Source organism: Malania oleifera, chromosome 2, assembly GCF_029873635.1.
Source record: "Malania oleifera isolate guangnan ecotype guangnan chromosome 2, ASM2987363v1, whole genome shotgun sequence".
NCBI classification, from domain to species: domain Eukaryota; kingdom Viridiplantae; phylum Streptophyta; class Magnoliopsida; order Santalales; family Ximeniaceae; genus Malania; species Malania oleifera.
In genome coordinates this window covers 101762127-101775788 of record NC_080418.1, presented here as the reverse complement: position 1 = coordinate 101775788, position 13662 = coordinate 101762127, and the positions used below count along the sequence as shown (strand labels likewise).

Sequence of the window (13662 nt, the reverse complement as noted above, 5' to 3'; positions counted from 1 at the left end):
ATCAGTTGGGAACTCTATTGAAAGGTTTTGACATGAATGTCTTGGGTACGACCAAGAATGGTCTTGTTTTGCTGATTCGCAAGGACAGAGCTGCAGGGAGATTAGAATTTTCTCAGGGTGGCTTTGTAGATCGAACTGCAAGGAGACTTTGTTTTCCATCTCACGGAATTTTGTGGAGAATCGATATGGAATGTCTACCGCTCGGTACCCAAGGATGCGCTGTGATGTTCGGAATATGTCAAAAGTCTCTTATGATTGTGCAATGGGGTGTTTTGGCATGTTGAAGACTATGCAGAGGGCTTTGGTGATAGAAGGCTTAAAGCAGCGTTTGTGTTTACTGTTGTGGGAAGGCCTTATTGGAAGCCTAGGACGAAGTCTTAGATTTTTGCATTTACAACTAAATCGGTGTTGATGGTATAAGCCGAAGCTGCCATCGGCAAGTTCAAGCAGCTTTGCTTGGACTTGGTGTTTGTCTCCAGTTGCTAGACAAGAGCCGGTCCTAACTTATTGTCCTAAGTTCAAGGTGGAGCAACGATTTCATTGTTTTGGTTTCTCCTAAGGGGAGTATGTTCGCCAAGGTGGAGTTCGTTGTGAATTATGACTCATATTCTAAAGGAAAACATGAAGGAAATCATGGTGCAGCAGTGCAACAAGGAAAATTGTTGACGGTTTCCCAGTAACCGTCGATGGTTTAGGGGTAGTGTTCTATTATGCTTGAAATTGTTGATGGTTTGGCTCAGGATGCCCACCGCAGATTTCAAATTTTGAATAAGTGGACATTAATATAATTGGGTTTCGAGGGGGAAACCTCCGAGTAGGCTTATATATACATAGTATATGTTGTATATGGTGAGTCAAGTGTGGTTAAGAGTATTATTAAGATGGTTCTTGTATTGTTCTTATAATTTGGACAAGAAATAGTGAATCCTTACTGTTTGCTCCCGTTGATGTAGGCATTGCCGAACCATATAATTTCTGGTGTTATTGCTATTGTTATTACTTTATTTACTTGTTATGGCTGTGAAATTATTCTGTATTCACCATTTAGATTGTTGCATTGTGTGTTTGATCTTTTACACAAACATATATATATATATATATATATATATATATATATATATATTTCATTGTGCATATTTGGGGATTATACACAAAATTAAAAATCGATTTAAAAAGAAGATAGATTCACCAAATATCCAACGTAAAAGGAATACGTGCATTGAGTATGGGTTGGAAAATCCGTACCTGTGATTGCAGGTGCTGAATTGAATCTTCAAGTAAGCTTAAGGCACCTGTAGGCGCTGTCTTTTTTTATATGGCTACATAAAAGACTCTTTCCTCTACTCTTTGAATCTCCTAGAGCATACAGAGTGCTCAAGAATGACAAAGAGATGTATAAAGAAGAAGTAGCCTTCATATCCAAAAGACTTGCCACAATTCTTAGGAAGAAGAATAAATTTACTAGAAAAGTTAGGGACTCAGAATTAGATGAAGAAGAAAACAATAAAAAGGAATCAAGGAATAAAATCCCTATATGTTATATTTGCAAGAAAGTTGGACACCTAAAACCGAATTGTCCAAAACTTAAGAAAGATTCCAAAAAGAAAAAGAAAAAGGCAATGAAAGCCACTACTTGGGACAATATGAGTAGAAGTAGTTTCGATAACGAATCAAGTGACCAAGAGGTTGCTTGCTACATGCCATGGGACGATGAGGAAAACTCGTCATCCAAATCTTTTAATAGTTCTTGTAATGATTCATCTAATGATTCCGATGATGAAAGTATACCTTCTTTTGAAGAACTTCAAAATGAATTATTCAAGGTACATAAGTTCTTAGTTAATGTGACTAAACGATACAAATCATTGAAAAGCAAGAATGAAGGAGTTATGAAACAGTTGGAATCTTTAAAACTTGTTGAAAGTGAAAAATATTTAAAAATCCATAGACTAGAAAGTAAGAATAAGAAGGTAATAGAAGAACTAGAAGATATTAAGTCCAAAACTTCCATGGATAATGAAAAGGACTTATATATTTCTGAACTAGAAAATGAAATTACCAAGATGTCTCAAAACCAAGAAAAGGTGCAAGAAAAGAATAAAAATACTCAAGACATAGAAATCAATAATCTTAAAGGAAAAATTGAAGATCAAGCTAAAATAATCTACAATTTCACAAGAGGAAAAGAGAACTTTGATAAAATGATTGGTGCACAAAGAATGTCTTTAAATAAAGAGGGCATAGGGTTTAATGGAATTGAAAATAAAAAGAAAAGGAGCCTCTATATGGGGTACTTTACAAAGGCCTCCAAAAACTATGCTAGCACCTCATCTAATGCTTATACTCACACTATATGCTTCCTATGTAAGAAGAAGGGACATATGAAGTTTGAATGTCCAATAAAGAGGAAAAATGTGAAAATAAACAAGTTTGGAAAGTAAAAGAAACATCTCTTGATAAACCATCCGGACCCAAGAAAGTATGGATACCAAGATGAAAGACTAGTTCATAAACCATAGATTTTAGGTATGAATATTCTCTTATTAGGAGTTAAAATTATGCTGAAATGAAATGGATTGGTAATGACTCAACAACCTATATATAGAATTTAAGTTAACCAATCCTAAAAGAAATAAAATGATAATTATAAATGTGCTCTGATAATAGATATGCTTAACTCATAAAATATAAATAGATATGTCTACCTTAAAGATTTGACGCATAATCTGAAAGTCTATATTAACTATGCATATCATGGTGAATATTTCAGCTATAGCTAAAGGGATGAAAAAGCATAATCTTAGATGAACTATTATAAGGTTGAAATTTTTTAAGAGCACAACATATAAAATTATTTGCACATACTTGAGATTTGGAAAATCAATCACTAACAAAGCTCATAATTGAAAAATATGAAATAAAGCTAATTAAAGTATTGTAGGTACAATGAACTTGTTTTATGCTCATAGCATACGGTTGACTCAAGAAAGAAAATTCTCCTTGATCAAATCTATTGAAGATTATTTAACAATACAAAAATATTAGACATGTTGAAATAGGGGATAAGGATGAGTTTCCGAGCTTATTGATACTTATCATATTGAAACAAATGAAAATAATATTGTTGGTCACAATCAATGGATGAATTGTCCAAGGCTTATTTGTCTTGTATTGTACCTTGCATTAGAATACATATGCTTATTGATAACCTCCTTTATTAATGTCAAAAAAGGGGGAGAGAGAGCTGAATTAAAAAAATTAGTATCTATGAACATAAATTGCTATCCATAAGCAGCTCATGATATGTTATTACTATTGGTATCTATGAAATATATTGGTATCCATGAGCACTTACTTGAAATAGTTAATATATGAAGCATGGAAGGATAAAATTTAAAAGCATAATTAGGTATCTTCATAATACATAGCTTTTACTTCCAATGAAAGACACTGAATAAAATCTTACCAGCTTTGACAAGGACTGTTTACTATCTAACTCTTCCTGGCAACATGCTAGGCTCGATCCTCGAGAGGACTTGAAACAACATTTGTATGCTATGGTAAGACACCTTTCAATAAGACGGATTATATTATTCTCAGTGTGTGGCTAGCATGAGATTTCGTGTGTACATATACTGTTAACATTTAAATAAATTTAATTGACATTATAAAACTGTACTACTATGTAAATTTGAAAATACATACTCTGGCTCAGTATAGCCCTTTTTATAGTAAATATTTCCAAATCGTCGATGGTTTGGCTCAGGATGCCCAATGCAAATTTCAAATTTGGAATAAATAGACGTTAATATGGTTGGGTTTCAGGGGGGAAACTTTCGACAAGGCTTATATATACATAGTATTCATTGTATATGGTGATTTTTGTGTTGGTTGGTGGTTAAGAGTATTATTGAGAGGGTTCTTGTATTGTTATTATAATTTACACAAAAAGATAGTGAATCCTTGCCATTTGTTCCCCTGAATGTAGGCATTGCCGAACCACGTAATTCCTAGTGTCATTATTATTGTTATTGCTTCCATTTACTTGTTGTGGTTGTGGAATTTTTTTGTATTGACCATTTAAGTGTTGCAGTGTGTGTTTGATCCTTTTACACAAATATATATAATTTCTCTATGCAAATTCGAGTTTATTCACAACAATTGGTATCAAGGCATTGTTGTAATGACCTTTGTATCTTCATCTATGGAATTTTACATTGTCAATTTTGATGGAACTGAGAATTTCGATTTGTGGCAGAGAAGGGTGAAGGATTTTTTGGTGCAGTAAGGCATGGTGAAGGCCTTATACAGAATTCAACTGGAAGGCATGGATGAAGTGACTTGGAATGAATTGGGGGCAACGACAATATCAACCATCCAAATTTGTTTGGCTGATGATGTGTTGCATCACGTCATGGATGAGGATTCTTCGGCATCAGTTTGGCGAAAACTGGAAAGCCGATATATGTCTGAGGGTTAGTAAAAATTTGCAAATGTAGTGGATGAAGATTTAGAATGCAGTGATAGGGATATGTTATGTGTTTCATTGGGTTCGGAGTGCCTTACGAGTTCTTGGATCCTAGATACCGGATGCTCTTATCACATGACAACAAATAGAAAATGATTTGACACCTACAGGTCAGTTAATACCGGTTGTGTTTTGATGGGAAATGATATTTCATGCAAAATATTTGGTATTGGAAATGTCAAAATAAAAATGTATGATGGTGTTGTAAGAACTATATGTGATATAAGGCATGTATTGGGTCTAAGGAAGAATGTTATTTCATTGGGCATTTAAGACTGTAACTTGTATAGTTACAAGTCGAAAAATGGGGAAATGAAAGTGTGTGAAGGTGACTCGATAGTGATGAAAGGAGAAAAGGTAGCAAGAAATATCTATGCACTGCAAGGTGATACAATTGTAGGTGTAGCTGCAGCTGAGAATCTGAGTCAAATGTTTTGTGACTTATGTTGTTAAGGCATATGGGTGACTACATGTATTCAGATGTTTGGGGACCGATGAGGATAGCATAACGGGGTAGACATATGATTTTCGTGGGTGTATCACGAAAGTTCTTGGTTTATCTCATGCGGCACAAACCTAATGTGTTTCCCAAATTTAACTTACATTGAAGTGGAGAACCAAACCGGGAGAGAAATCCTCAGGTCAGACGTTGGGGCTAAGCATGCTGGTTTTTTTCATGAAGTTTTGTGAGCAACATGTAGGGCTTACAGGGTACTTCTTAGTGAAGTCAGTGAGTGTGATGCATTTCTCGTGTGACCGATCACCAAAGGTATCTCTAGATAGGGGAGTTGTAGGTGAATTGTGGATAGGTTTTGCGACAGACTACTCGACTGTGAGTGGATGTCCACTAGTGCACTATTCTAGTGATGGAGGACCCTGCCTTGGTGCTATGTTTTGGACAGTACATCTTTTTGGGGTATAAGAAAGGTGGGCGCAACTTGGGTGATCATGTGGCAAACAAAGGGGTGATCAAGGACATGACTTTTGGTGAGAAAGCCATGGGAGCCATGGGGCAATGTACTAAGGTAAATAAAGAGAAACAAATGGCAGAAAATTGCGGCAATAGCAAACATGTAATTCAGATGGAGTTATATACTTAGGGGAGAAATGCGGGGAGTTCTATCTCGGGTCAACAATATCATAGTATGAATGGACATGTGATGCAGTTAGAGTTACAGACTCAGGGCAAAGATGACGTTGTTCATATTGTATAGAGTTTTAATTCAGAGATCAGTAGGATCACGGTGGGCCCATGTGCACTATCAAACCGCCACTTAGGTATAAATTTGGCATTCTGGAGTTTTTTGCATTCATTACTACCAGCAGTATGGTTCCTACTATTTTTCAAGTTGTAATGCATGGCAAAGGAAAAAATAGGTGGATGAGTGCTATGATGAAGGAAATGGAAGTATTGCATATGTACTAGGTGTGTGAGTTGGTGAGACTTCTAGTTGGGAAGAGGGTGATAGGATGCAAGGGAGTGATGTATCTATTGTGTGTGAATGACATGTTATTGGCTGGGAAAGCTTTGATTGAGGTTGATCAGTTGGGAACTCTATTGAAAGGTTTTGACATGAATGTCTTGGGTACGACCAAGAATGGTCTTTTGTTTGTTGATTCGAAAAGACAGAGTTGTAGGGAGATTAGTGTTATCTCAGGGTGACTTTGTAGACAGAACCGCAAGGAGACTTCATTTTCCATCTCATGGGATTTTGTGGAGAATTGATATGGAATGTCTACCGCTCGGTACCCAAAGACAGAGTTGTAAGAAGATTAGTGTTATCTCAGGGTGACTTTGTAGATGGAACCGCAAGGAGACTTCGTTTTCCATCTCATGGGATTTTGTGGAGAATCGATATGGAATGTCTACTGCTCGGTACCCAAGGATGCATTGTGATGTTCGGAATATGTCAAAAGTCTCTCATGATTGTGCAATGGGGTGTTTTGGCATGTTGAAGACTATGTAGGGGACTTTGGTGATAGAAGGCTTGCAGCAGCGTTTGTGTTTACTGTTGTGGGAAGGCCTTGTTGGAAGCCTAGGACGAAGTCTTAGATTGTTGCATCTACAACTGAATCGGGGTTGATGGTACAAGCCGAAGCTGCCATCAGCAAGTTCAAGCGGCGTTGCTTGGACTTGATGTTTGTCTCCAGTTGCTAGACGGGAGCCGGTCCCAACTTATTGTCCTAAGTTCAAGGTGGAGCAACGAGTTCATTGTTTAAGTTTCTCCTAAAGGGCGTATGTCGTCGAGGTGGAGTTTGTTGTGAATTATGACTCGCATTCTAAAGGAAAACATGAAGGAAATCAGGATGCAACATTGTAGCAGGGAAAATCATCAACGGTTTCCCAATAATTGTCGACGTTTTGGGGGTAGTGTTCTATTGTACCTGAAACCGTCGACGGTTTGGCTCGGGATGCCCACCACAGTTTTCAAATTTTGAATAAGTGGACATTAATACGATTGGGTTTCGAGGGGGAAACCTCCGCGTAGGCTTACATAGCATATGTTGCATATAGTGAGTCAAGTGTGGTTAAGAGTATTATTAAGAGGGTTCTTATATTGTTCTTATAATTTGGACAAGAAGATAGTGAATCCTTACTATTTGCTCCCGTGGATGTAGGCATTGCCGAACCACATATTTTCTGGTGTTATTATTATTATTGTTACTACTTTATTTACTTGTTGTGGTTGTGGTTGTGGAATTATTCTGTATTCACTATTTAGATTGTTGCATTATATATATATATATATATATATATATATATATATATATATATATCATTGTGCATATTTGGGGTTGGGGTTATACACAACAATCTGCAAAATTAAAACTCGATTTAAAAAGCAGATAGATTGGCCAAATATCCAGCGTAAAAGGGCATTGAATATGGGTTGGAAAATCTGTACCTGTTGATTGCAGGTGCTGAATTGAATCTTCAAGTAAGCTTGAGGCAGGCACCTGTAGGGGCTGTCTTTTTTTATATGGCAACATGAAGGACTCTTTCCTCTCTTCTTTGAATCTCCTAGAGCACGCAAGTGCTCAAGAATGATGGAACATGTTTAAAATTTTTTAATTTTTTATATTTTCTGAAATGATGTGAATGAAATTTTTTTACTGTTTTGTATTTATTTTTTTAAAAATTTTGTGAAAAGAAGACGTCTTATTCCTGCAGTGAGATGGGAGAAAAAGACAAAGATATAGCATAAGAAAAACCAAAAATAGACATTTTGAACACTTTGAAAAATTGAAATGATCCCTCCATTTTTTTTTTCTTTTTTGTATTTTTGATAACGAAATAGAGAAATTAAATAACTTGCATTTTGCTACAACAAGCCACGGAAAAAATGGCGTGTCAATAATAATAATAATAATAATAATTATAATAATAATAATTATTATTAAGCTAGTATTGTTTGGGAGAAAGAGTTAGTTAAAACGCATTTTGGTTATGTTTCATGGGAAAGAAACAAGAAAAAAATAAAAAATAAAGAGCTTTTGCAACAATATATATAGACACACACACACCTTATAAATTGAAATTAGAAAAATAAAAGTAAATGGATATTTGGTATGATGTCAAGCTCATGATCATGTTTTGTTAACAAATATTTGAAGATCAATGTGTTGTTAGAATAATACTAATAATAAAGTTCGTACAAACAAGTGACAATAACAACAACAACAAATTTGATTGGCAAACAAACAAGTTAAATAACAAAGATAAATGCATGAGTGTGTGTGTGTGTGTGTTTCTTTTGAGAGAGAGAGAGAGAGAGAGAGAGAGAGAGAGAGAGAGAGAGAGAGAGATTAAATTCAAAGACAAAGTATTATTGTAAACCTTCTCAATCTTTCGGAGGATACAACAGTGAAATAGAAGGCATTAGTGAAGGCTTTAAATGAATTTCATACTAATTTACTCTTCAGTTTGAAAATAAAAATGCATTTTAAGATTCTCTTGCAGGAATCCAACACGAGATGGCACGCAAAACTCTACCCTTCCACCCCTGTAGCACCCAATGACCATCTTCATTGATAAAAAAATTCTTGTCATAGTCAGATTTCGTCTTAGCCCTCAATATTTTCGTGAGTTCTGAATCTAATGGGAGTTGCCTAAACCCCATTCTCATAATATGAAACTGCCAATACTTGTATGTCGCACTCCTAACAACTCTCTCTAAACCCTCACATGCTATGATATTCATAATATTGGACGCAAAAAACTCTTTCTCAAACATTGACCTTGCCCATTCTTCACCACTTAAAATACTATCAAACATATCAAACCAACATGAGAATCCATCAAGTGTGTTTCGAAAGCGTGGGACAAAGAAGGGCGCATTGTAGGATCCATTATTTATACCATGGATGAAAATGCTTGGATTTATTTTCAAGATTAACTTTAGAACAGAAGTCCTTGGACTATTTTCCATAATTGTCTCATCCAATAGATACTCAAGCTGTTGTAGGCAATTCACAATGGTTAACTCGTTTCGATTGATCCTAAGATCTTCTATTTGGATAGTTTCCCATTTTTGCACAATAGAATTATACTCAAATGAAACATTGAAGCGATTGCAATACCTTTTCAAACGACGCCCTGTATCCTCAACTATTTTTGCTACTTGGAGACCAATTTTAGGAGAGTCTATTCCAGTAATGCGAAGCTTGGGAGGCCCACCCAGACTAACAGAAAGATCATGAATAAATTTGGGCCATTGAAAACCGTAGGAGATACCGAAATCTATAATATGAAGTGTTGTTACTTTTTCGACTAAATTCAGAATGTTGTGATTGGAAAAAGAAAAATGCATCCCCATGAATGGGCACGCCAAGGCAATAGCTCGATAAAATATGTATTGATGGACTGCTGATGGCCTTTGGAGAGATGAAGCAGCATAACTTTGAGACCCTGTGCCGCCCAAGCGTGCCTCAAGGGCATTGGCAAAATAATGGCCAGTCCTTTCGGATCCATCACCAAGAGCAGAAGACTGCTGCCTAATCTGATTTAATAGTTTACGTGCAGTGACGCTGTCATTGAAAGCAACAGCTTGTGCACAGAGAAGAAGGAGTCTCCTCAATTCTACTCTTCTTTTCTTACCGTGAGTTTTCGTCATGCTACTCTTCTTAGCATTATATATGCCTGTTAGTCCATTTTTTGGAACCTCATCATCATCTGAAGTGAACACCTGAGGCTTTTTACTATCGTCGGGACAAAGGAAAATCCTATCGAACATCTCTGCTAACTCATCTTCTTCGGTATAAACTGTTAATCGCTTATTATTCCTTCCTTCTTCTACATAATCTACATTCTTCCCGCGCAGATCCTTCTTCCTCTCTGCACCCTTACGCAGAGTCTCCCTCTCTCTCTTTGGAGTGTCACACTTTGACATGGGAGGCACATCATAGTTTTCAGTATCGATAATCGATGAACAGGGGAAGAAAGATTTACAGCTACTAGGCTCCTCCATCCCACTACAAGAACTAGTAAAAGGGAGTGCGCTTGGAGAAGAGTGAGTCATCCCACTCAAGCTGTTGGCGTAGAGAACGGGCTGATCATCGTGTGAGTGAGGATACTTTTGACCCAAAACTTCGTGCAAAGATTTCTCGGCAGCTTTGAGAGCCAAAGGGTTGAAGGATGTATCCACCGACTCCTGGTCCGTGTCGTCTGCCATGAGCATTTTCGCTATCTCCTTGAATGCAGAATCAGGCGAGTCATCAGCGTCGTCTTGAACATAATTTTTCACCGGCGGCACTACTGTGATCGTGGAAGGCAGAACCAAATAACCAGGGTCTCGCTCCCGGCTGGTGAGATCAAAAGAACCGTCTTTGAAATTGAATTCATGATCTGCTGAGTTGGGATGAACCACGTTATCTTCATTAGATCTGTATCCATTTGGTTCGGGTTGGTTCCAAGACATCGATCGCTTCCGTAAAATGCTAGCCAACAAACAACTCCACGGTTTGTGTCGCCGTCACTCGCCTTCGAGGAGGACTGCAAGCACGAACAAACCTTCCTCCAACTTTGCCTTTGCTGGACAAAACACAAAGCTATGGATAATTTAGATATAGCAGCAGCAAAGCATTGAGAGAGAGAGAGAGAGAGAGAGAGAGAGAGAGAGAGAGAGAGAGAGAGAGAGACGGTCATTGAATAAGAATTAAGTCGACGTATTTCTTGGTACTTGTTTTTCTTTAGAGAGCGAGAGATTAGCCTTATTTTTCGCTATTTGTTTTTCTTCATCGAGCCCCGGGAGACCCAAAAGCTTAATTAATTATATGAGTATTGAGTATGTTGTAAATTAAAATTTTCTGTTCTTAACAGTAAATTAGCACTTCATTTCTTAGAGTTTAGATGTGAGCATATATTTAGTTTGTGAAGTAATTAAAAAAAAAATACATACTCTTTTGAAGTTCTCGTTAAATTTAATTTAGAGGAAGATTGAAGTTAAAGGTATAAAGTTGTGACTATAATTCATAGAAGGAAAATTATAAAGCTAAAAATCATAAAAGAAAACTCAAAATCATAAATAAAAACTAAAAACCGAAACCAATAGCTTTTCTAATTAACTTTAGAACTAAAATAAAATAAAAACTTTATTGAAGAAATGCTCATTTTTTTGTCCTTAAATTAAATTAAAATAAACAAAAAAGTATAAAATAAGACAAATTAAAAATGTTATAGTAAATATATAAATTATTAGAATTATTTTATTTAATTACTATATTATACATTTGAAAGAACAATCTTATTTCACAATATTGGATCTGCTTACGCATCAGGTCCAGGTTCTCACATCTCTAAATAACATGAGAGAATGAGAGAAGAGGAGTAAAGGCATGATGGAGAAATTATTGAATTAGTTCACCTAATCAAGTTTCATTTTAGATAAGTAATTTCGTTGAGCCGTTAGGTATTGCTGTAAAAAATTATGAAAACAAAAATCAAAAAGTAAACCAAAAAATTAATAACTTTTTTGGTTAATATTTATAAAACTAAAATAAATGAAAATTTAAACTTCTTTTTTATCCTTGAATCAAATAACAATTTAAAAATATGAATGAATTAATAAAAGCACAAAATAATACAAATTAGAAATCCTATGATAAAAATAAAAATTATTATGATAATTTGACTTAGTTATTATGTTTCAAGATTCATTTTACGAGAATAATCTTATTGTACATCACAATTAAAAATAGTAAAAATATTTTATAAATGGTTTTTATTAATAATTTTTAAATTTTCTTGTCATGTTATAGTTATTTTTTAAAATTATATTTTAAAAGTGATATGATCATTTTAATTTGATTTTTACTTAATAAAGTATGTATAAAATAAATTATTTGACTCAAAAAAGTTAATTTTGGATACTAAAATATTTTGATAATAGGTTGCCAAAATAATTAAAAATCATAAAATTAGATTTTCAGTTTTTCCACAAACAATTGAAAACACACAATAGAAATGGAAAATTGAAATATATAATAATAATAATAATAATAATAATAATAATAATAATAAGAAGAAGAATAAAAAACATATCCTTGAATTTTAATTGATTTTGAAATAAAAATTATCAGTTCAAATTAATTTTTTTTTTAAAATCACTAAAAAAAATTTTAAAATTAAAATATGACACAATTAGATTGTATGATCTAATAATTTCTCATAATAATGACATAGCCAAAAACAACATTTGACCATTTACCAATTAGACAGGAAATCTTTTGATAGGATACATCGTGTTAGTAAAAAAGGTAAAGATCCTAAGTCTAGGGTCAATTTTTTATTTTTATTTTTTAAGTTAGAATCCAATCTATGGATACATGGTAAAGCAATATGTGTCCCCAAAAGTGAACACATATTGCCCACCAATTCGTTGAAATTAAACCCCTCAATTTATATATATGTAATTAATGTTGTTAATTGACCCAGCCTAGGCGTATATAGTTCAAGAGAGGGGGGGAGGGGGGGTGAATGGACTCTTTTTGATTTAAAATTTTCTCACTAAAATGAAATTCTTGACAAGATTCAAGCAATTAAATCACAATATACAAAATATAAATCTTACACAAGACAAATAAAATAAAGAGTAGGGAGAAGAAAGCTTAACACTGTAGTTAACGTGGTTCAACACCAAACTTACGTCCATACCTTAGCACAAAATCAAGGATTCCACAATCAACTATCAATACTCCTTCACCGGCGGAGCAAGCCTTACAACTCGTGAACAAATCCCTACACTCGAGAACAAATCCCTACCAGCTCATAAAGAGCCTTTGGTTCATAAAGAACCTTCACCAACAACGGTTCACATAGAACCTTTACACCAAGAAGATGACTTACAAAGATAATGCTCCTTATTGAGTTGATATCAAATATAATTCAAACCTCACACTACTCTCATAAGGAATGATTCAAACAAGATGAATGAGCAAGAGGCCCCCAGGCATAAGCTCAAGTGGTAAGGACTTGCGTCAGACAGCCTTGGACAAAGGTGAAGTCTGGGGTTCGAATTCTGCAGCTTGCAGCGCACATCCACAATTTACCTTCTATGTGTTGATCGAGGACACAACTGGTATAGGCGTGGGATTAGTGTGGTGCATAAGCTCATGACACCTGGCAATATCAAATATATATATATGAATAAGTTAGAGAGATTGAGCATTTTTTAATGAAAGACAAAGAGGCAAAGTGTTAAGTGCTTAGGTTTTGGATAAAATGATAATTTTCACCAATATGATCAACAATGCTCAAAACCATGTCTAAACAAGCCTAATAGCTTTTATTTATAGCCAAAGAGCCAATATGAATGTTAACTAGGCATTGGGAGTGAATCTCATGTGATTTGCTTAAGAACTAGTCATTTTCTAGTCGTTAGCGTCATTATGCTCGTTAGACTCGTCGATTAGTGCCTTGCACTCATCGACTAGTGTCCCCCACTCGTCGACGAGTGTTCTGAATTAGAAAAAGTCGTCAACATGAAAGTTGTAGGATTTTTTCTTAGCTTTACAGGGACATCAAGATCGTCATTTTTGGACTTCTCTAGAAAAATTTATGCCCCAAATACCGAAAGGTGTTCAAGACATTTGATAGGTGCATAACTTAGGTTTTAAACCCATGCAAAAAGCCTTTT

At 35.1% G+C, this 13662-nt stretch overlaps 1 protein-coding gene across 1 annotated transcript; it reads right to left on the bottom strand.

Moving 5' to 3' along the window:
• Positions 1 to 8472: 8472 nt before the first annotated feature.
• On the bottom strand, positions 8473 to 10446 carry LOC131148290 (scarecrow-like protein 14). The gene has a single exon (XM_058098008.1). It carries the CDS (start codon positions 10444 to 10446, stop codon positions 8473 to 8475), a length of 1974 nt encoding a protein of 657 aa, XP_057953991.1.
• Positions 10447 to 13662: the final 3216 nt, after the last annotated feature.

Coding starts and splice junctions, on each gene's coding strand:
- LOC131148290 (XM_058098008.1), bottom strand. CDS start 10,446: ATGTCTTGGAACCAACCCGAACCAAATGGATACAGATCTAATGAAGAT.